Raw genomic sequence first — 24281 nt, forward strand, 5'->3', positions numbered from 1 at the left:
CAGTGTTCTGAATCGATTCTTTTCTTCATGAAATGACAACCAAACAGAAATGAGACGTGAAACGAGCCAACAGATGACTAGATAAATTGGTCACCGAGCAACCAATTTCACTCCAACCAGTTTCTTAATGAGAAGCTAATTCTTGCTGGTAATTACACCCATTATTTAATTTCACAGCACGTTGCTGCTCTCAATACTGCCACAAGCAGACATTTCCAAAACTGTTGATATTCTGTTTTTTCTAAGAACATCATCAAATGTTTTGGTGTCCTGAACGTTACTGAGACCACCTTAACCTTTCTTTATTTTCAGATATTGTGTGACAGGCACAACTCAAGTTAATTAAAACTAATGCAAAAAAAGTTAATTAGGACCAAAAACTGGTCACTAATTAAGAAGATGGTTAAAATGAAAACCTGCAGCCACTGTGGCCCTGCAAGACCAGAGTTCGACACCCCAGATATAGACTGTTGACGACTATAAACATAATAATAATAATTCTTTGCATTTATGTAGCGCTTTTCTCACTACACAAAGCACTCAGTAATTGCAGGTTAAGGGCCTTGCTCAAGGGCCCAACAGAGCAGAGTCCCTTTTGGCATTTATGGGATTCGAACCAGCAACTTTCTGATTGCCAGTGCAGATCCATAGCCTCAGAGCCACCACTCCGCCCCGATGGTTGCCCAGGCAAAATACAAAAGAATCAGTGTTATTTCTTTTTCACAATCTGTGTGAAATTTGCTCCTACCGTCACAATAGCGGCATGTCACCACCATATAACTTTGCAACTGCCTACAGAAATAAATTCACCTGAAATCCAGTTTTCACATTTTTAGCCATTGTTGGTTGACTCTCCCTAAAAACAACTACATGATACTGCAACATAATAAAAGTATCCATTTCAGATGGAAAAGTGAAAAAGGTATTGCACAAAGTTTGATGGTTAAAAAAAAGGTAAACACATTTTACACTACGAGCAAAGAAACATGAGCTACATAAAAGTGACCTTTATTATTGCTTTTGTTAAATTCATGACAGTCAGTTTTTACTTACGTCCTGTACAGTGAACAACTATTACTGAAATGGAGGGCAGTACTATTTAAGGAATAAAATCTGCAGGTCCAAGACAAAGACAATAACAGATATATCTAAAAAAAAGCAGCCTTAAAAAAAACCTTGAGTGAAAAAAGAGAAGAAAAAAAAGTAACACATGCAAAACTTTCAAGGCCAAGTTCCTGTTAAGTACAGAAAGGCCCAGGAATGAACGGGCATTCCTAATGAGCTCTGATCAACAGCAGTGCATAAGGTAGCTGCTCAGACAAGCTTAAACATAAGTGTGGGGTTTCAAAACCAGACGGGGAAATCCAAGGAGAAAACCCTGCCAGACTAAGCATCTGAAGTCCTTTTGAACATTTAAAAAATGTTAAGGACCAAGAAGTAAATAAAATCTTAACATTAGAGCCTTCCAAAGGAATTACCACTTGACAGAGAATTCAAGGCATTTGAAAACACACCATGGGCACACTTCCAAAACTCTTCAAAGCTAAGAGTTTAGACATGGCTTATTATCCAGAGCAGAATGGCACAGCACATTATATTCTCTCTACTCCAGACTTTCTCTTGATTAAGCCAAGTAATCAAACCTACCAATTAATAAGACTTGGTCATTTCCAGCATGTATGTGCTTTCTTACCACTGCAACTGAGATTACACCCCATCGTTTTAGACAGTAAATTGCAGAGTTTCTCACTATGCTTTCATAAGGGCAAGTAAATTTTGCTAGTGCATTGATGATGCACTGTGCACCCTGCAACCTATAAATGATTCATAAACTAGAAATAAATGCTTCAGCTTAAATGAAGGTACAATGTTCAAGAATAACTGTAGATCAAGATAAATGCTCCTATACCATCATCTCAGGTGCAAAGTTTAGCATTGGCCATTGTGTGTTGGCAGGAATAATCTTTAGGTACACTGGAAACGAAGCCACACAAAAACACAAGTTTTGTACTTGGCATTTAATCTTTTGTCTTACAAAAGCGCTACCTCATCCCATTCCATCTACATCCAAATTACAAGTAATTTTAAATTCAACCAAGCATTATACTACCATGGAATCCACTTTTATTGTAGGCCTTGTTTTACTCTGGCAGCCCTCTTCTTCTTGTACTAACACAGTATTTAGACTTGTAACCACAATGCCCATACACACCTGGTAGCCACACTGGTGCCACCTTCTTCCAGGAGCAACTCCTTGCTAGCTACACCACAAAAGATGAACAATGAAAAAATATCTCTGAGCACAGAACAGTACGTACTACTAAGGAGATAACACATCCTTACTTTATAGAATCTACAACTTCACAATTAACATTGTGAGAAACAAAAGCAACTTTTATTATTTGTAAACCATTACATAAGTTATGGGCGGCATGATGGCGCAATGGGTAGCGCAGCTGCCTCGCAGTTAGGGGACCCGGGTTCGCTTCCCAGGTCCACACTGCGTGGAGTTTGCATGTTCTCCCCGTGGCTGCGTGGGTTTCCTCCGGGTATTCCGGTTTCCTCCCACAGTCCAAAGACATGCAGGTTAGGTGCATTGGTGATTCTACATTGTCCCTAGTCTGTGCTTGGTGTGTGTGTGTGTGTGCCCTGCAGTGGGCTGGCTTCCTGCCTTGCGCCCTGTGTTGGCTGGGACTGGATAATGGATGGATGGATGGATACATAAGTTATGAGCACCAACAGGCAGCATTACATTTACCCAGGCTCTCAGACTATAGCATTAGGGGATTGCATCCAGTCTCAGCCAAAGCATTTCACAGCTGTAGCATCCATCTCCTCTGATGCACAATGAGGACACTTCCAGACCTAGTGACCTAAATCTTCAGACATCCACAGAAAGGTTAGTGTGTATATAATGGATTCGGGGCTGAAAATATGCCCTTTATCTGATCATTTCAAGAATAATTTTCAGTCTTCTGTATCCCATGATAAGTACATCATAGCATTCTTCAGATAATGTGGCTTCAGTCTCTCCAGTACATCTGTTATGATTATATATTAAATCTTACTGCTGTTTATGGTGTTGACTTTCAAGATGTAGTAGTGTCATATGTAGAGTACAGTGAAATTCTTACTTTCATGTAGTACTAATAGTAGTGGAAGTAGTACTGTCTCATGTTCACAATACAGTGAAATCATTACTTTCATGTAGTAATAATACTAGTAGTACTTTCATGTACATGTATGACCAGCATGCAACATGCTGCCACTCTCCAGCGCCAAGATAAACATGAATGTAGTTATCACTCCTCCCCGATCAACCCTTATTTACATTTGATCTGATTATACCTTTGCCAAGAAATTTACAACATAAAGTCAGATTAATGAGGCATCTTGACTGAAACATTACTTAAAAATTAATATTGTTAGAACTCTACCTTTATTTATGGTAATATGGATCAGCTGACATTTCACTAACACCTGTCTCTCAAACAAGCTATAGATATAGTATCTCCTCTCAGAACAAAAAGTTATCCGATAAGAAAGAAATTGTGCTTTAACAGCAGCACATATGAATGCCAAAAACTAGAGTATTGCTAGTTAACAACTAATTATGAAATGGTTTGGACTGAGGGTGTTAAGAAGTATGAGAAATTATTTGGCCTTCTGTAAGTACTATTTCAATAGATTTAAAAAAAACTTATATGCTTTCACTGGGACACACAATTTGAAAAAATGATGTTTGGTTTCACTTATAGGTTTGTGTATGGTATTAAACTGGCTATAACTTGATAACTAAGGACCATTCTCTTATTGTGGCTTTACTTACCTATGATGAGGTAAAACACCGTGTGAACAATATCTGCTTGTGCTTAAATACAGAAAAACAGCAGAACTTCTAGTCGTGTAAGAGCCATTTGTTAGTAAGTTATGTCATGTTAAATTGATAACAGTATTTTCCTTGTTATTTTAAAATGTTTTCCTGTACATTAATGCAAGAGTTCCCAAAGTGGTTGATATTGACCCCCTGGGTCAATAAAAAAAAATCTGGGAGTTGACAACAGCAAAAATAGACCCCCTTACTACTGCTATTTGTTTTTTACTTCAAAATATCTATGATTCCAATAGGTACCTAATTAAGAAGTAAAATAATTAAAAAAAAACACTTTTTTGATAAAAACACATTACATACCAAACTTGCAAACGAAAAGGTAAAATGTGTCATTAAAAGAGTCACACGTAAGAATGCATGAAAATACATGTAGCACAAACATGTCTGTGCATTGTCTTATCGAACTTATCAAAGCAAGTGTGGACATGAAAAACCATTGCATGTGACTAGGGGGTTGACGGTTTTAAAAGTTTTTGGTAAAGGGGTCTGCGGCAAAAAAGTTTGGGAACTCCTGCATTAATGCATAGTCAATGGAAGGTTCAATTATAACCCCTACAAGCTAAATTGTAAATGGAATATTCTAGTTATTTCTTGTCATTCATACTAGAGACTAATTCAGTCTATGATCTGCCTTTCAGTTGGTAAGGCATGGAGGGCAAAAACTTTCAAACCGTAATGAACATACTGAACACATCGAATATACAGAGCATACTTAAGTGAAGCCTATAAAGTAACACATTTACACTACCAGTCAAAAGTTTTAGAACACCTCAGTGTTTATGGAAATACACTCAGCTTATTTCTTAATATTTCATGAAATCAAGATATAGAACAAATAAACAATGGCAAATAATAAAAAATGATAACTGGTGTTACATACTGAGAAACCATCCTTTCACCAACTTGACGGCATGATGAACTGATGATTTCAATTTTCAAATTTTGATTCATGGGTCCATAAGACTTTCTTCCAGTCTGCAGTAGTCCACAGACGGTATTTCAAGGCCCTACTTTGTCCTTTAAGGAATGGCTTTCTTCCTGCCACTAGCCTTGTCAAACCTTCACTTCACAGTACAAACTGAGACATGTTTTTTTGACCACTGTTAAGGTACACTCAAAAGTTGAGCTTTGATTCTGAAATTTAAATCTTTGGCTTTTTTGCTTCTTAGCTTTTCACTATTTTAAGTCATTCATTGTATGTCAGCCAATTAAATTTGAAGAAAAATCGAGGTGTTCTAAAATTTTCACGAGTGGTGTAAATATAGAAATTAACTTAAGTTTAACATGAGAAAGCTACCAGAGTAATGAAATGGAGAAGAAACTTTTTTTTCCCCTTTTTGCTTTTTATTCTGAGTATGTAATAACTTTTCTTCTGAATTTTGTGATTAGTGAAAATTTATGAAAGAACAAAACCTTTTTTAAAATGACCATTTTCGAACTGTGGAAATTCTTTCTGCTATGCATTTGACTCGTGCTGGATTCTACTTTACTAACTTAGTGGCTGCTCGATTTTGGGGATCAGGAAAAGATTGCTACATTGAGTAACAAGATGGTGTCAATTTTTTACACAGAGGTACTTATTTTTTCTAAATCTGCATTTATCTTTGCAATTATCTTTTGTAGCAGCCTATTCCTTACTATATAAATACATAACTACACTAAAACCTGTTTTTGCCAACAACACATAGCTACTGAAAGTTTGTGCGAAGCTTGGCAGGTGAACAGTGTGCATGTGCAGACTACAAAATCCTTGACTGTAACATGGTTAAGGGTTCTCACATGGACAAATAATCAGGTTACTCACAGAGAAACCCAAGTTTATTAATCTGGTTTCTCAGAGACCAATAACCCAGTTTCTCTAATTGGAATTATGGTTTTCATGGTGTGTTATAAATCAATGCATGTAAACACACAGTGTTACTGACACATTTATATTCTAGCTTTCTTCTCTGTATCCTGCTGTGGTATTTGATACTAAGGTCACCAGGCCAAGATGTTTTTTGTCTGGCAATGACAGGAAATATGAAAAAATGAGGAACCTTAAGAAGTGATTAAGCACCAAGCTATCACATTTTATTATGGTTATATACAGGGAGGTCACAAGTTATGTTAGTCTCAAATCATAGTACAATTCAAAGATACAAAGAAGCACATAAAAATAAAATTTTTCTTTTGAACTGATCTTCCAAAAAAATTTATTTAGAAACTGTTTTTACTAAAAGAAGCAAGGCCCTCAAACAAACAGCAACTGAAAGCCGCTGCTGTAAAGGCCTGGCAGAGCATTAAAAAGGAGGAAACCCAGCATCTGGTGATGTCCATGAGTTCAAGACTTCAGACTGTCATTTCTAGCAAAGGGTTTTCAACCAAGTATTAGAAATGAACATTTTTATTCCAGTTATTTGTCCAATTACTTTTGAGCCCCTGAAATGAAGGGATTGTGTTAAAAAAATGCTTTAGTTCCCTCAAATTTTTTATGCAATATTTTTGTTCAACCCACTGAATTAAAGCTGAAAGTCTGCACTTCAACTGCATCCGAGTTGTTTCATTTAAAATATATTGTGGTAATGTACAGAACCAAAATTAGAAAAAAAGTTGTCTCTGTCCAAATACAGTGGGATGCAAAAGTTTGGGCAACCTTGTAAATAGCCATTATTTTCCTGTATAAATCATTGGTTGTTACGATAAAAAATGTCAGTTAAATATATCATATAGGAGACACACACAGTGATATTTGAGAAGTGAAATGAAGTTTATTGGATTTACAGAAAGTGTGCAATAATTGTTCAAACAAAATCAGGCAGGTGCATAAATTTGGGCACCACAAAAAAGAAATGAAATCAATATTTAGTAGATCCGCCTTTTGCAGAAATTACAGCCTCTGAACGCTTCCTGTAGGTTCCAATGAGAGTCTGGATTGTGGTTGAAGGTATTTTGGACCATTCCTCTTTACAAAACATCTCTAGTTCATTCAGGTTTGATGGCTTCCGAGCGAGGACAGCTCTCTTTAACTCACACCACAGATTTTCAATTATATTCAGGTCTGGGGACTGAGATGGCCATTCCAGAACGTTGTACTTGTTCCTCTGCATGAATGCCTTAGTGGATTTTGAGCAGTGTTTTGGGTCGTTGTCTTGTTGAAAGATCCAGCCCCGCGCAGCTTCAGCTTTGTCACTGATTCCTGGACATTGGTCTCCAGAATCTGCTGATACTGAGTGGAATCCATGCATCCCTCAACTTTGACAAGATTCCCAGTCCCTGCACTGGCCACACAGCCCCACAGCATGATGGAACCACCACCATATTTTACTGTAGGTAGCAGGTGTTTTTCTTGGAATGCTGTGTTCTTTTTCCTCCATGCATAACGCCCTTGTTATGCCCAAATAACTCAATTTTAGTTTCATCAGTCCACAGCACCTTATTCCAAAATAAAGCTGGCTTGTCCAAATGTGCTTGAGCAGACCTCAAGCGGCTCTGTTTGTGCTGTGGGCGGAGAAAAGGCTTCCTCTGCATCACTTCGCATACAGCATCTCCTTGTGTAAAGTGGGCTGAATGGTTGAACGATGCACAGTGACTCCATCTGCTGCAAGATGATGTTGTAGGTCTTTGGTGCTGGTCTGTGGGTTGACTCTGACTGTTCTCACCATTCGTCGCTTCTGTCTATCCGAAATCTTTCTTGGTCTGCCACTTCGAGCCTTAACTTGAACTGAGCCTGTGGTCTTCCATTTCCTCAATATGTTCCTAACTGTGGAAACAGACAGCTTAAATCTCTGGGACAGCTTTCTGTATCCTTCCCCTAAACCATGATGGTGAACAATCTTTGTCTTCAGGTCATTTGAGAGTTGTTTTGTGACCCCCATGTTGCTACTCTGCAGAGAAAATTAAAGGAGGAGGGAAACTTACAATTGACCCCCTTAAATACTCTTTCTCATTATAGGATTCACCTGTGTATGTAGGTCAGGGGTCACTGAGCTTACCAAGCCAATTTGAGTTCCAATAATTAGTTCTAAAAGTTTTGGAATCAATAAAATGACAACGGTGCCCAAATTTATGTACCTGCCTGATTTTGTTTGAACAATTATTACACACTTTCTGTAAATCCAATAAACTTCATTTCACTTCTCAAATATCACTGTGTGTGTCTCCTATATGATATATTTAACTGAAATTTTTTATCGTAACAACCAACGATTTATACAGGAAAATAATGACTATTATTAAGGTTGCCCAAACTTTTGCATCCCACTGTATTTATCGACCTAACTGTAAAGGGCATAGGAAGGTGGTATCATGCAAATGATTTGTGAACCTGGTCCGGGATGTACATTCAAATTAGGCTGCATGCATCCACTTGGGTCACATATTGAGAATCCTTGCAATAAAGACATGTCAAAATAAATAAATAAAGTCACTGACCGGAGGATATTTGGATGGGACAGACGATTCATGAGCTGCACCTCTCGCAGCATGTTGGCACGGTTACTTGGAAGAGTGTTCATCTTCAGAACCATCACCTGTCCTGAAATTCGGTGCCTCACCTAGACAGAAAGAAAAAAAAAAAAAAAACAACTTAAGATCAATATTGACAATAACATGTAATGAAGTACAGACCAACAGAATACCTTCCAAGAGTGTTTAAGGTCTAAAGCATGTTCCACAAACCTCGAACACAAGTCAGATCCATAGATTAAAATTTTAACTGAGACCACTCTAGAGGCCTTAAGGCCCATGATTTTCTTGACATTTTTTAAATGTAATCATATAGGAGGCAACTTTCACACTGCTCACAGTTTTGACTTTAACTGTGTCCTGAGACAGCATACCTAATTTGTTTTGCATAAAGAAAGTTCATGATAGGTGTTCAAAGAGCTAAAGTGGGATTTTCAAATGACGGACACATAACATATACATCATCAGCTAATGCCAGATTGATTTTTTTGTAAGGCAAGGCTTGTTAATATTAAGGTACCTAAAACAAAAAAAGCATGCATAAGATCCATGTTTTTATTACACAATTAAGTCAAGAGATGGCTGGCAAGTTTATTATGACAATTGATTCTCTTTCTCTTTCACTTATATACCAGAATATGCTGCAGCACACCACAACGCAATCTTAAATTGTATAATGCAGGTTTGAGAATGTACTTTTAAATGTTATATCGTATTTTAAGATATAGTACATTCCGCCCTCTTTCTATCATTGTCTGAAAGGTATTCTTTAGGCTGACTCATGTACTAGTATAGTGATGAACCTTGATTGAAAGATAGGGTTTAGACTCAGCAACAACACAGTAATAGATAACCACCATAAATGTCGGGATCAGTCTGTAAAGCAAACAAGCACTCGGAAGCAACAGGAAATAAATGGCATATAAAATGTCCCCCTCATTGACATTTTGGAAATGTCACAGAGAATGGGGTCTTGGTATTGGTTTCTAATGAGGTGTCATTTAACACCAAGTAAGTAAGGAAAAGGAAATCAAGTGTGCCTGGTAGCCATAATGTGAAATCTGATACAGAAGTTCTGTTAGTACAAGAGTTCATTCTGCCTATGGAGCTGCTCAGCGCTTGACTGCTTTTGTGTATCATCCTCATTTTCAATCGCCTGCTCAAGTGAGAAAGTGAGCAGGCTAAACTGAAAATAATATATATATTTTTTTATTCTAACCTTCCAGCTGCTTGTCTTTATCACTAGCTCTTAAGCGGTTTACAAATTGGCTTCATTTACAATTCAGCATCATGGCACTCAAGCAACTGGCTCTCACATTTATCTGCTATGCATGGAGTGACTCATTTACTAAATTTATTTCTTTATTTTGGAGTTATTTACATTCATATCCAGAGGCTGAATGCTTTTTTTGATAGAAAGTCTAACAGGCTGCTTTAAGTTAAACAATAACTTGATAATCAATAAAGAAACAACCACTTAAAAAATTTTAAACACAGTGAAAGATACCAAATCCATGCGTTTTATTTTCAATGGTCACGCAGTGACCCTCAGAAAGAAAATTAATTGTATGCAAAATGTCCTAATGCTGACAGACTTGTTAACTAATGTTGTTTTTATTGGCTAACATGCACACAAAATACATAATTTATCATGATAATGACAGGTTTAAAATGGCAAAAGCAGTGCATACTGACAGTGATGATTTAACTCAGGATTATTAGTTTGGGTAATAAAATATTAATGCAGCGTTAATCAATTCTGCTTAATAAATAGGAGTTCACTGTGATGAAGGTTACAGCCTAAGTAGCTTTGGTCACAAGACAGGAATTAACCTCAGAATGGGACCCCTAAAACAAAGATTCATTCAAAAAACAATTTAGAGTCTCCAAATAACCTAAAATGTGGCAGACAAACTGTAGCACTCAATGAAAAAAAAATATGAACAGACAGTAGATAGTAGGAAAACATGTAAATTGCTTAGGGAGGGGTACTGGGCCATCAAGCAACAGTGAGCTTTGGGTTCAAGTACCAGCCCAAACACTTTCTGTGTAGATTCAACATTCTTTCTGTGCCCACATGTACATTTTCTTTGGCTGAAATGAAAGTAAAATGTCAGTGATTATTTCAGGATGTAGAACAGTTCACCCTCTACATTGACAGATATGTAATAATCCCAGAGTACCACTTCCCACAAAGAATAACAAAAAATTAAAAAAGCAAGTATTATACCAATGATTAAGGAGGTTTGAATAGCATGCAGGTCAGCCAAAAAGTGTAGTGCTGACTGTCCCACAGTGTTGAATTGCTTTTGTTATTTTTATACTCTTAACTACTGGTACTCAAAAATACTGTTATGTCTGGATCTATGATTAAATATTATTACAGAGAGGTTCTAATATTAGAAGATAAAAAAACAAATTCCCTTGAATAGCACTGCCTTAACCTCTTAACCACACACTTAATGTCTTCTGGAACAAACCGGTTATAAATGTGACTGACACTTTGCCCTTACTTTACTGAGAAAATGATTTCTCATCTGATTAAATACAGCCCGCACTCAGTTTTTAGAAGTTTTACTTCTTATAATCAGACAATCAAGTTTTCTGAAAGGCATTGGTTACAAGATCATCATATCTTTTGTGCATTTTCAATCTACCATGCATAAACTTTCAGTTTGTTGCTGTACTGCCATAAGACGGCAACAAATCATGTAACAAAAAATTTGCATTTAACCAATTTCTACTTTAAACATGGATAGGCACAGATATGAACGGAAATGATCTGCCAGACTGAGAAGTGAACATTTCAATGTTAACAGTTATTGAAGGAATTTATTAGGAAATTATAAACTGGATCTATAGAGGGAGTGATCAACACCCAAATCACCACCTCTCACTTCCACTGTCTAAAGTGCAAACTATCTTCAGTGAAAGGAAACAGAAATATCTTCACCTCAATCAAGACCTGTATTTTCAATGGACACACCAAAAACAAATTTAATAAAGAAGGAAGACATTTTTTTTTCCTTGGTATTAGTCTGGAATCCCAGGAGACAGAAGGAGAAAAGAGCCATTGGCTAAGGTGGTGGCTGTCGTAAAGAGTGTCACACAATCTATTTGTGATACTTTGGCCGACCTGTGTAGCACCTTTAGCAACACAATCATTTTAACTGTCTTTTAACCATCTGCTATTAGATTTTATAATACATACTGTACTCAGCAAACAATTTTAGTACAAATTGAACATGTCAATTTAAGGAGATTATGGAAATATTTGTTTTCCTTGCTGTTCAATTTTCAGTGCATTCCATGTAGTTCTATTTATTACCTGCTGTAGCACTACAATTTCCCTCTTGGGAACAATGAAGTATCCGTTTATAAAGTAGTGGAGCTTTTCAAGACAATGTCAATACACCAAGACAGTAAACTCCTCACTCCTTAAACCCTATTGTCACCAAGCTAGGTGGAAGATTATACTATGAGACATGACAAGACAGGCACTACGCCACATATCTGTTTAATGTTACTTCATGCTTATGCCTGTTTAAGAAAATATTTGGACTTTACATTCCCTTCGCCTTTGTTCCAGGGAATTCAGCCTAGCTTGCCTCCATTCCACTCTCGGTCTGTCTGTAACTGTCAGCACCACACCTTTCACTGTCTGCAAGCACACTTCTTTTCTTCCCCATTCCATCTTCACCCAGTCTATTTTAACAATCCCAAGTGTGATGTTTTTGCCAGAAGGATATAACAAAACAGCATTACATATTTGAACTTGCTCCAGGACTTGTCTGCTTGCATGTATCATCATGCAATTCCATGCAACTATGGGTGGTGTGCACTGATCCTTCCATATTTGGCAGGTCTAAATACAGATACAGGCATAATATTATTTCTGCTCTATTAATAAAAACCTACATATTAACAAAACATCACCATCTTGTATCTATGACCCAGACTCCATTTAAGACTATAACACAACTGGCAGTTGTACGAAAAAAAAATTAACACCTTTACAGATTAGTCACATTGCCAAGAAGTCCCAACAAATCCACAAACTCTAGAAAATTTTCAACAGACCTGGGAATTTTAATGATCAAAAAATGTGTCATCACCCTCACAGTACTACTGTATGCTTCCTTTCTTGTAATGTTAAGACATTTAGCCAAACAAATTGATTGACTGATATAAGAACATCAGATGTGCAATGTCTAGGGTTCCTCAAAACGATGGGAGAACATTATCAGTTTTGCTTGCAGCTCAGCACTTTTCTGCTTAAAAACAAATAAAATAAAAAAATCTTACCACGACACCATTTCCAACATTTTGGATATGATACCAAATAAATTACTGCAGGGCCATATTCTCATGTGGAGTTAATGACAAGATTAGCTCTGTAAAATTTAAAGCAGTGCATAGTGTTGGCTAAACCAGTAATCCAGGATCCTGTTAAGGTATAAATACAAACAGCTTTTTACTTATGAATTAACATTTTTTAAGTAAAAAGAATACTGCTTTTATAGATACAGTATACATATATGCCCTTACACTTCCTTCATCACAAAATGAAAGTACTAGCAGGCAAATCAAATATTCCATTACACTCCAGCAATGGATATGCCTTGCAAACCGCCTAGTAATATAAACTTCAGTGCTGGCACAGTTCCATTTGCACTTGGCTCTACACATATATGCCAGGTTCTCACAACTTTAAAGACCTTTTAGGTGTCTGGCCAAATAAAGAGACAATACAGCTCATTATCATTGCTCCTTTAGTCAGAGTCCCAACACATAAAGTATGCAAAAGTCTGAGTTCTTCCACTCCCACCACAGCAGCAGTAAAGTCAACATGAATATTAACACATCTACATTTCAAATGCTGCCACAGAGATGCTGGACAGCTGAATGCAAGGGTTAACTAAAGACAAACATTTGTTAGAAAAGCAGTATAAATTCACAACTAATGTAAAAACTATGCCACAAAACTGAAAGGAAAAATGAGAAACTTTTTTTTTTTTTGCCTTCTGCCCGTAACTGCAATGACTCATGGTGGTCGTTAGCAGTGATTTAATTAACCATGGACAATGTGTTCTTATGACTGCAGATGGGAGAGCAACAGCTAAAAGACTACAATAAAGCAGTCTATGGAACAAGGTTGACAGAGTGGGCACAATGTGAACAAAATTTAAAAATAAAATGTATAAAAAGTTTGATATGCACACAAAATTACTCAGTGTTACATTTGATATCTAGTGATATTTGGGTCAGTTGATTAGGTTTCTTCATCACAATAAATCTGGCAAATTACACTTATTTATCCTTCAAGAATTGCCGAGTGTTTGATTGAGACATACATTAAGTATAAAGAATAAATAACAGTGGGACATTGCATAGGAAGCAGTGGTAGAGCTGTTGCCTCGCAATAAGGAGATCGGAGTTTGCATGTTCTCCCTGTGTCCTCAGGGGTTTCCTAACACCCTCATACAGTCCAAAGACAAACAGATTGAGAGAATTCCACATTGTTAAATTGGCCCTAATGTGTGTATGTATGCGTGTTCACCTGCAATTGGCTGGCATCTTGTCCAGTCATCCTGCCTTGTGCCCAATGATTGCTGGGATATGCTCTAGTTGCCTTGTGACGCTGCTATGTATAAGCGGCTTTAGCAAATGGATAGATGGATGGGACAGGGCATTAGAACAACCATTATTAATACACTATTCTGACATTCCATTTTTAAAACCATTAATTCAGTTTGATGTTACAGGGAGCCAAAGCCTATCCCATCATCATCACACATGCTGTAGGAAACAACCCCATAATAAGTGATAGTCCCTCACACAAGCCAGTATCTTGTACAGGACAAATGTGGAATTTACCTAAACCACTGTCCAGGTGGTGTTCCTGCCTTGCACCAAATGATTGCTCCAGCTGCCCCACAAACCTGCCCTGGATAAGTTGTTTAACAATAGTGATGGAAGGGGGGAAAAAGTGAAAACTTCTCACAGGCAGTCATCTGGAGGGGACTTAGAAATAGGGCTCTGGAGCTACAAGGGAGAATCCTTAAACATTGTGTCACTACTTATTATAGTATTAAGCAGTGCTATATTTTGCTTATTTTTTTTAACATGGAATTTTACAGGGAACATTACAGCACCACCGTGTGCACAGGCTATTTTTTGCCCTAAAATGTTAGGCATTGGTTTTCACCTCTTGCTCATAAACCTCACTCTATAAAACTAGTTTTTGAAATAAATATTCACAGGTCTTGAGATGATTTTCATTTCATTCTTTGATTAAATTTAATGCTGGGCTGGACAGCTCTTTATTAAAAGGAAAGCAAATGTAGTTGGTAATGTTTTACTTTTTCATAAAACAGTAACAACAAAGACACCAGCCTGGTTAAACAGGGCATTTATTTATTCTGTAAAACCATAATTTAAAAAGTCATGATACAACCCAGTGAATTCAAGTAAAAAGGTTTAGTAAATCATACTTACATAAAAATGTAAACACTGCTGGTAAACAGCACAATAAGAAGTCTACTCTCCTTTACTCTGGAGTTGCCCTAGAAGAAAGGCATTGGGTGGGACTGGACTTCTTATTGAGACCTTGCCTGGTTGATGCCATGATTGTCCCAGGGAACAAGTGCCTGAAGGTCACGGAGGATTCTGACTGTCGTATGTGCTTATGCACCTAAGGTCAGTTTGGAGTACCAGACCTTCTTAAAGTACCTGGAAGGGATCCTGGAAAGGATCCCAGCTGGAGTCTCCTTAGTTCTGTTGGGTGACTTCAACATCCACAGAACTAAGAATGGAGACACCTGGAGAGACCCAATTAGGAGGAATGTCCTGCCTGATCTAATCCCAAGTGTTTTGTTATTGAACTTCAGTGCTAGGCATGGTTTGCCCATAACAAACATTATTTTAAAACATAAGGTGGCTCATAAGTGTGCACTTGGTAACACAGAGCCAAAGATCAATGATCAACTTCATAATCACATCATCAAATTTGACGTGGTACGTTCTGGACAATCAGGTGAAGAGAGGGGCAGAGCTGTCAAATGATCAGTCCTTGGTAGTCAGCTGGGTCAGATGGTTGGAGAGGCACCTGGACAGACCTAGAAAGCCTAAGCGAGTAGTGAAGGTGGACTGGGAATGTTAGGGGAATGCCCCTGTCCAAAAGATTTTCAACTAAGTGCCTTGAGCATGGGAAAAGAGCAATATAAATAAAATTTATTATTATTATTATTATTATTATTAACTTCCACCTCCAAAACAGCTTTCCCGTATCCCAGGTGAGCATCAATGCCAATTTCCCTGGGGGAGGTCACGGAGGTTGTTAAGCAACTCCACAGCGGCAAGGCCCTAGTGGTGGATAAGATTTGCCTGGAAATGCTAAAGGCTCTGGCCAGTATTGGGCGGTTATGGCTTATAAACCTTTACAATGTTGTATGGCCATTGGAGTATTTCCCTTGGAGTGGCAGAGCAGGTTTGTGGTGGTCCCCATTTTTTAAAAAAGTGGACCAGATGACGTACTACAGCCTCCTCAGCTTCCCTGGAAATGCTTATGTCAGAGTACTTGAAAGGAGACTCCATGCAGTCATGGAACCTCAGATCCAGGAGGAGCAATATGAATTCTGTCCGCACTGTAGAACAGTGGACAGGCTCTTTGCCCTCATGAGTATCCTTGGCAGTACACCCAATCTGCCTAGATGTGGTTTGTGGACTTAGAGAAAGCGTATGACTATTTCTCTCAATGCATCCTGTGGGTGGTGCGGGGAAAGTAAGGAATATCAGTACAAGCACAGTGACAGCCATGTCCACATACCTGAAATAAACAGCAGTAATGTTCTACAGTGGGTGTGGGACTCTGTCAGGGCTGTGCTTGGTCTCCAAACCTGTATGCGATTTTCATGGACATGATATAAAGGCACAGCCAGGGAGGGGAGGGTGTCCAGTTTGGTGGCCTATAATAGCATCACTGCTTTTTCAGACAATGTGGTCCGGTTGGCTTCATCGGTCTGTGAACTCCAGCAGATACTGGGACAGTTGGTAACAAGAGTGTGAAGTGGCAGGGATGAGGATCAACATCTCTCCAAATCTGATGCCATGGTCCTGAGTAGGAAAAAGGTAGACTGTCCTCTCCCAGTCAGAGGAGAGTTACTACCTCCAGTGGAGGAGTTTAAGTATCTCGGGGTCTTGTTCATGAGTGACAGGCAAAGGAATGGTGAGATCGACAGATGGATTGGGGAGACGAGTTATGCAGTCGCTATACTGATCCACAGTAGTGAAGAAGGAGCTGTGCCAGAAGGTGAAGCTTTCAGTTTACCACTCGATCTACGTCCCTACCCTCACCTGTGGTCTTGAGCTTTGGGTAAAAACTGAAAGGATGAGACTTTAGGTACAAGCAGCCAAAATGAGCTCTCTCTACAGTGTGGCTGGGCTCTCCCTTAGAAAAAAGGTGAGATGCACAGACATCCGGGAGAGGCTGGGAGTACAGTCATTGACCACTCACATTGTGAACAGCCAGAAAGATCATACAATTGCTCCAAGAACCAGTTCCCAGATAAGTGGTGGAAAACAAATGAAATGAACAACCACATGCACACTTCCACTGAAAAGCAGTGAAGAAATTGGTCCCCATGATTTCAGGATTACTTTGTGTAATGTTGTTAGACAGTGACTACATATGTCCCTTATATAAGCCATTTGGAAAACAAATTGATGAATCAATTGCCTTTCAGACAGAGAAAATACACCTGTTGCACTGTAGGCATGTGGGATGCATTAAAACTAATTAACCGTATATACTTCAAAATAGCAGGTTTCATCTTTCTTTCCCATTCACTGCTTTTCCACCAAAATATCATGACTTAGTGTTTCTGTAAAACTGAATGTATTACTGTAGGTTTTTTGGGTTACTGTTCACCATACAAAGTACAGTACTATATAAATGTAACACAGCCAGATAGGGGAACTGGCCTAATGTGGAATAGTAGCACCATGCCACCTAAACATTCTGGACAATACCCAGCAGTAGGTGCAATTAGATTCTCTTCTCATCATCTGTTTACTAATTTATGATGCCTGCTTCAGGCTTGTGGGTACTTGAATTATTTATCATCCACAGCCCACAATGAAAACACCAGGCTTTTAAATAGAGCTGTCAACAGCCATAAGCACAAGTTTTTCAGAAACCTGGGCAAAGCTGGGAGGGAAAACCAAAGACAGAAAGAAACAACAAAAAATGTAAAAGTGATAATACAGATACAGGTATATGTGTAGATTTGCCACAAATGGGGTATCTGTATTCATCTTTACACCTCCATTATGCAAACAGGACTCCTGCTTGAGCAGATCTTTACACAGCCCTCAGACCTTTGACTTCCAGGTTAAAACAACATCAGTATTAAAAAAAAATATCATAATGACTTTGGGGACCTTTTAAGAATAGTCAGATAACCTTCGATCAGACAAGATTGTTTTTATACAGCGATCTACAAATTGTCTCTCTCATACTGAACAGGTCACACTATGCATACAGTAACAAAACACATACAGTAATATGTTCAAAAAAAAAAAAAGAAAGAAAAGAAAATATACCAAGTAAATCGGCAGGAACATGAAAAAAGGAGAACAAAAATCTCAAGCATGATGCAAATGTTAAAAAATTCCCTATTACTGAAAGCAGGACAAATTTCTCCTAGTGCTAGGTGTGGCAATGTGTAATGATTTTGTATTGACATCAATCTGGATAATTGCTCTGAATATTGCTATTTGTATATATTTTTTTTTTTTTTAAGATTATCATTTGGTTTTCTGGATTTTATTCTAAAACAGCAACTATTTCATACAATAGTAAATTACAAGATGGCTGGATCAGTTCCAATTCTGATGTATCCCTTAGCCCTATCCTACTGCAGAGTATTTGTAGAAATACGTCAGTTGCCAAAAAAAAAAAGAAAAAAGGATGTGCCTTAACCTTTGGCCAAATGTGCTAATACAGAACATGACCAGTTCTCAAATTGAACTAACAGCACTCCTAGAGTTTAACCTGGTCAGAAAATGAAGCTCTACTTGAACTTTGGACATCAAAAATGATCTTATATTACGCATGCATTAACCTAACAATTCTCTATGAATGGCTATGGATAAGAACAAAAACTCAAGAAGCATGACCTTTTACCTCTACTTCTATAGGCTTTCTTTTCACCTGTGGTTGAAGACGAGACTAATATAGGGTTCTTTTTGTTGAAGCAAAATACTCATCACAGCCGGAATTACTGTCTCCCAGGAGCTCTAAAAAGGTGGCAGGTGTCATGAGTCACACACTGTGACATCCTGGATTAAGCTACTCAGAGGGAGATTAGCAGTGGCCCAAGGTTATGATGTCAACCCACAAAAGTGACAAAAGAAACCTTTCAGTTAAGTACTAAGCATGACCTCAGTCTAGGATTGGAGGCCAGTGGACAGAACACTGCATATCAGTTGCAAAACTAGAAATATGCCCTGCTAAAACTCAAATTAGAATACTGCATTAACGCATAACACTCAAATCTTTGACACAGGCGCACTGTGCGAATATTAGTGAATCATTTATGGTTATGTGCCAGCACTTATACTGGAAATGTGAGACAACTGTACTGAATGTTTTTGATATGAAAATTACTTTAGACAAAAGAATTAGCTACATAAATACAAGAAAAAACTAGAAAATAAACATGAAAATAAGTGGTACTGGGAACTATGTAACATTGCATAAAGCGCTAATCTGTGCTAAAACTGTGTAAAATGTTTTTATTTGGATTTAAAATGCGAATTTAAAATTTAAAATTAAAATATTTGGTTATTTTGTAAAATGTGGTTATTTGTCCTGTTAAATTCTGTGCTTACTAAATTTATATTTACATGTTGCCCAGATTAGGAATCTATTTTTAACCACTGCTTGAAAGAATGTCTTGATCGTTCTCTTAAATTAAATATTTATGAATTTTATTTTTATGAATTGCAGTGACTAGATTTAAACGATGCACCAGATACAGGCTCAAACAGGAGCTTGGGCGCAGTTCTGACTCTGCCGAGTCAAACTGCACTTACCTCACAAGTGTTAACCTCCCCACAAACAAATCCCTAGTTGACAATAAATAAAACAAGTCTAGTAAATAATTAAAGTGATTAGGAAGAAATATGTTTTGTAAACCAGGAATTACAAAATAAAACAAACACACAGTTGCACATAAATCTTTTTCAATTCCCCCAGTAGTACATCTACAGCACATATAGTATATACTGTGCCAATAAAATGGAAAATAAATCCCTGTCCTCCTCTGTCCTAGCTTTATTACTTTAAAAATAAATAACATAAAAGATGCACACAAAAAAATCCAACATGAGGCACAGTTACTGTAGAAGATGGAAAATTGATAAAAACAGGCAAGTCCTCAAAATCTAACTTAAAATGGATGAACTAGTTCAAAAGGAGATATTCTGATGAGTAAACAAAAAAAAAAACTCTCTTTCATTGGAGACTGCTGCAAGCATATTGGCATGTTGTGTGAATGTAGAAATATTTAAAAAAAAAAAAACAATTTAAAGACATGTACAAACCAGATTAGAACTTTAGACAAGGTTTTATTTTTTTAATGAAAATATAACATTTGACTTGCAGAAATGAGCGATGGAGTCATTTGTTATTATTAAATAATTTGCCCACCACGGTCTGGTCATTCTGGCCCTATAATTATCCCCTGTCTCTAACTGGCTCTCTCTCTCTCTCTCTCACCACCTAACAGCTAATGTGTAGTAAGTGTACTGGCACAAAAATGGCTGCCGTTGCATCATCCAGGTTGATGCTACACATTACCATACCATACCATACCATATTTATTTGTTGAGCACTTAAAAACACAGCATTACAACTGACCGAAGTGCTGTACAGTTAAAAAGAAGCAAGACTAAAAACAAAATATTAAACACAAACATTAAGAGAGAAATTAAAACAGAGATACTAAAAACAGGCCAGAGGACCCAATAAAATAGGGAAATAGGAAGAAACAAGTGGAAATGAGACAGGTTAAGAAGTAAAAGCCAATGTGAAGAAGTGTGTTTTTAGGCGTGATTTAAATGAGGCGACTGAGGTGGCTTTTCTAACCACTAAAGGTAGGGAGTTCCAGAGCCTGGGTGCACAGACGGAAAAAGCCCTTTCACCACGAGCTTTAAAACGTGCCTTGGGAACAGTTAGGAGCAACTGATCTGCAGATCTAAGAACACGAAGAGGATTGTGAGGATGGAGCAATTAGTGGTGGTTGTAGTGGCTCCCCACTCACTGAAGTGCTTTGAGGTGTGAGAGAAAGCAATATACTATAATTGTAAAAATTATTATTATTATTATTATTATTCTCTGACTGAAATGCTTGTTTTTTTCAAGTTACATAAACTCTGAACTGAATGGTATACACAAGACATTCTTCCCACCTCCAAAACTGGGCAACAGTGCAGGAACCACCTTTCCAGGTATGTGATGCTTGAGCATAGCACTTTAATAATATATCATGTCACTTATAGAATATCATCAATATGTCATACTAAAAAAAAAAGTAATGTTCTATACAGTTTGGCCAATGAATGCAGCAATAGAAGCATAATCGATAAATAAGAGACAGCTACCCCATTATAATAAGAAGAATCTAGCTGCTATTAGTTACTATGCATTTTCTGCTGAATAGAAACATGAGAACTATTTTGGGGAGAGAAATAACCAGGTCATTTGACTCCATTTGCAACTTGCATTTCAAGGTTTTATTTATTTCATACCTGGCCACAGCACCTATAAATTAAATGTAGACTTTAGATGGGGCTTGTGCCAAGGCAAAAGTGACAAGGAGTACTGCAACTGCTATTGTGGAATTAACCTCCTGTTAATACTAGATTATTTGCATCTAGCAAGGGTGTGTGATCATTAACTGTTAACAGTCCAAATAATCTGGCTTCACACCCAGAAATTCAACAGTTGACCAAATCTTTGTGCTGTTGTTGAGTGATATCACAAGTTTAAAGATATGATGCTTGTATCTTATACTTAGACGAAGGACACTTTGGAAAATCCCGCAGTAATTTTTGATTTGATCCTGGCTTTAGTCAAGAACCAAGAGGTTCGAAGCATGCACTGATACAATACGTTGTCGCAACTACCACATGACGAGCCACCTCAGAATCCTGAATCAGGACCCAAGCGCAGCTGTGCAACAGGTGACACCTCATGCAGGTCAAGAACCAACAGTGCTACTAAACATGGTGGATCTATATCCAACTTCTTTTCAGTGACTTTAGGAAGGAATGCATGCTCAACTCCATGTCACATTACGCAACTTTTCCAGAGATTTTCAGTTGTAGCCTTTATTTACATAATCTTAACGAGTCTGAGGCAGTTAAAGATGCACCACTATGAAGCTGGTTACCCAATATGACATACTCCACAACTCACTACAACTAGTCTACAACTTGCTTCAGTAAAATCAAAAATGTTTGATTTTCTCTTTAGTCGTAGGGATGTGAGCTGACAAGCAATGAATGAATGCCGTTCCAGACGCACAATGCATATATAGTAGTGACGGGGAATAAAAAACAGGTTTTGGATCTCTCAGACATAAGAAAGGCTCATCTTTGTGGTGTCTCTTGTTTTATGTACTAAAAAAGAATGGAAAAATAGAAAAAAGGGCAGAGACTGCAGTTGAACTTGCAGTACCTGTTAACCCTTTGAACAGCAGCAGCTCTGTCAGTCAGCTTGCTACTGAATATCGCAAAAAGGGGCAAGCACGACCATGTCCAAAAATCAGTACTCAGTTGGTAAATGTGATATGGGCAGCTATTCTCAGTTGCATAAACTGATGTGGTCCAGCAACAAGAACTGCAACTGTGGTCCAAAAATCTGACATACTGTACTCCATGACTAGAAGTCACATAAACGTCCTACACTTCTAATACAAGGTACCTGGTGGGACCATAAACAGCAGTGCTTTTGACTTTAAGGATGATATTCTGTTACTTGCAAAATCCCTGGATGCACTGATTATGCCTGTTAAATCCTTGGATATAGAGACAAAATGGTTAGGACTGCAGGTCTAATAGGTGTAACATAAAATTAGACTTCTCACGAGTCATTGGATAATGTTTACTGTTCAATCAGTCCATGTATGTGATAAGGACATGGAGAAGTTAGTTTCACTCACCTTGGTAATGTTATCCACAGAATTGGGAACTCTGCATTAGAATGCTACCCATGTACCTATATTTTTATTAATTATGAAGACATGATTTTTGCACTATGTACTGTGCTACTTAAATCTATTTACACATCAATTTAGCTTGAATAGATCCATACTGAATAAAACTTATCTTGTACCATTCCGAATACGAGACATTATATGAGCTATGAAACCCTTCTGAAACATAAACAAAATGGGAACTGAGAGAAAATCTTTCATATTACCAGAAACCTGCAGGAAAAAGATAGTAACATGGTGGAAAAAAAAACAGAAATGGATATAGCCTACTGGAAGGTCAAAATCACCTTTAAGGGGAAATGAGGTAGCTTGCTCATTAAATTCATTGAATCAATATGTTTATCTAAACTGAAGACCAAAATACATAGAAATACATTTATCTAAAAATGTCTAAACTGTATTTTTACTAAACTGAGTTAGTATGGTATAGCCAGATTGAGACAGTGTACATTTAAATGAAGAACATGTGGTAGACAAGTTGCTTTTTGGAAGAAATCCTTGGTAAAGAACAGCATCATTCATCATACTTCAAAGACTGTTATATTACAAGGGTGCAGAGAGTTGAAGTCCATCCCAGAAGCAATAATCAAAAGGGGGAATCCAGTCCCAGACAGGAAACTATTAACATTTATTTATTAAGTTAACACTTAGTTACAAATTTTAAGTGCATGAATACAATTAGTTTAATGCAATATAATAGTAACCATTCATCTCCATGTTTGCTCCACAGTAACACATTAAGTTAATTTAAGTTCTGACCCATGAGAATGCCAATCTTCGGGGTTCATTTTTCAATGTTACGGCTTTCCAGCTGTATCTGATGCAAACATTTACTGTTATTTACTGTATTAAACACACAGTCCTATACCAGTTCAGCATTCACAATATGTTATTTGCTTTCAAGTGGGTTGCACAGCATATCATTTGATATACAAATTCTGAGAGGTGATCCTTAATTTTACTAACTTGCTTGTGAGGCAGCACCTGGAAAGTTGTTTGCAGCTTGTGTCTCCACATTATAAAGCGGACATGACGGCACAAGTGAAAGTTCACAAAGTTTGAAAAATAAGGGTTGAGTGTTTTCATCTTTCTCAAGGGTTAAGATGTGGCATGACTGATGTTTAAAATTCTGAATGGAGGAATTGGGAACAACAACAACATTTATTTATATAGCACATTTTCATACAAATAATGTAGTTTAAAGTGCTTTACATGATGAAGAAAGAGAAAAAAGAAAGTAAGAATTAAAATTAGAGAACACTAATTAACACAGAATAAAAATAAGGTCTGATGGCCAGGGAGGACAGAAAAAAAAAAAAAAAAACTTCAGGCGGCTGGAGAAAAAATAAAATCTGCAGGGGTTCCAGGCCATGAGACCACCCCCAGCCCCCTCTAGGCATTCTACTTAACAGAAATGATCAGTCCTTTAATTACATTTAAAGTACACACAAAAATTAGCAATAAAAATAAAGCAACAATGAATGAGTTAACAGGCAGTACAGACAAATGAAGAATTTTGGAAATTGTTAAAATTTTTAATTTAACCAAATGTTGAAAACTATAGTTTCATCAGCGTCTGAAAGGCTTATTTCCTTTAAAATGCCTTAAAAGGCACCTTTTTCAGCAATCAACTTCATTATAGCACTTATAGGTCATGTGTC

At 37.5% G+C, this 24281-nt stretch overlaps 1 protein-coding gene across 1 annotated transcript in view; it reads right to left on the minus strand.

Annotated features, from left to right (window-relative positions):
• Positions 1 to 24281, minus strand: part of tesk1b (testis associated actin remodelling kinase 1b) — a 110709-nt gene that overhangs the window by 52410 nt on the left and 34018 nt on the right. The window contains 1 exon segment of the mRNA XM_039751999.1: positions 8306 to 8427. Within this exon segment, the coding sequence (XP_039607933.1) occupies positions 8306 to 8427 (122 nt within the window).

The sequence above is a fragment of the Polypterus senegalus genome, chromosome 4, assembly GCF_016835505.1.
Source record: "Polypterus senegalus isolate Bchr_013 chromosome 4, ASM1683550v1, whole genome shotgun sequence".
In the NCBI taxonomy this organism is placed as follows: domain Eukaryota; kingdom Metazoa; phylum Chordata; class Cladistia; order Polypteriformes; family Polypteridae; genus Polypterus; species Polypterus senegalus.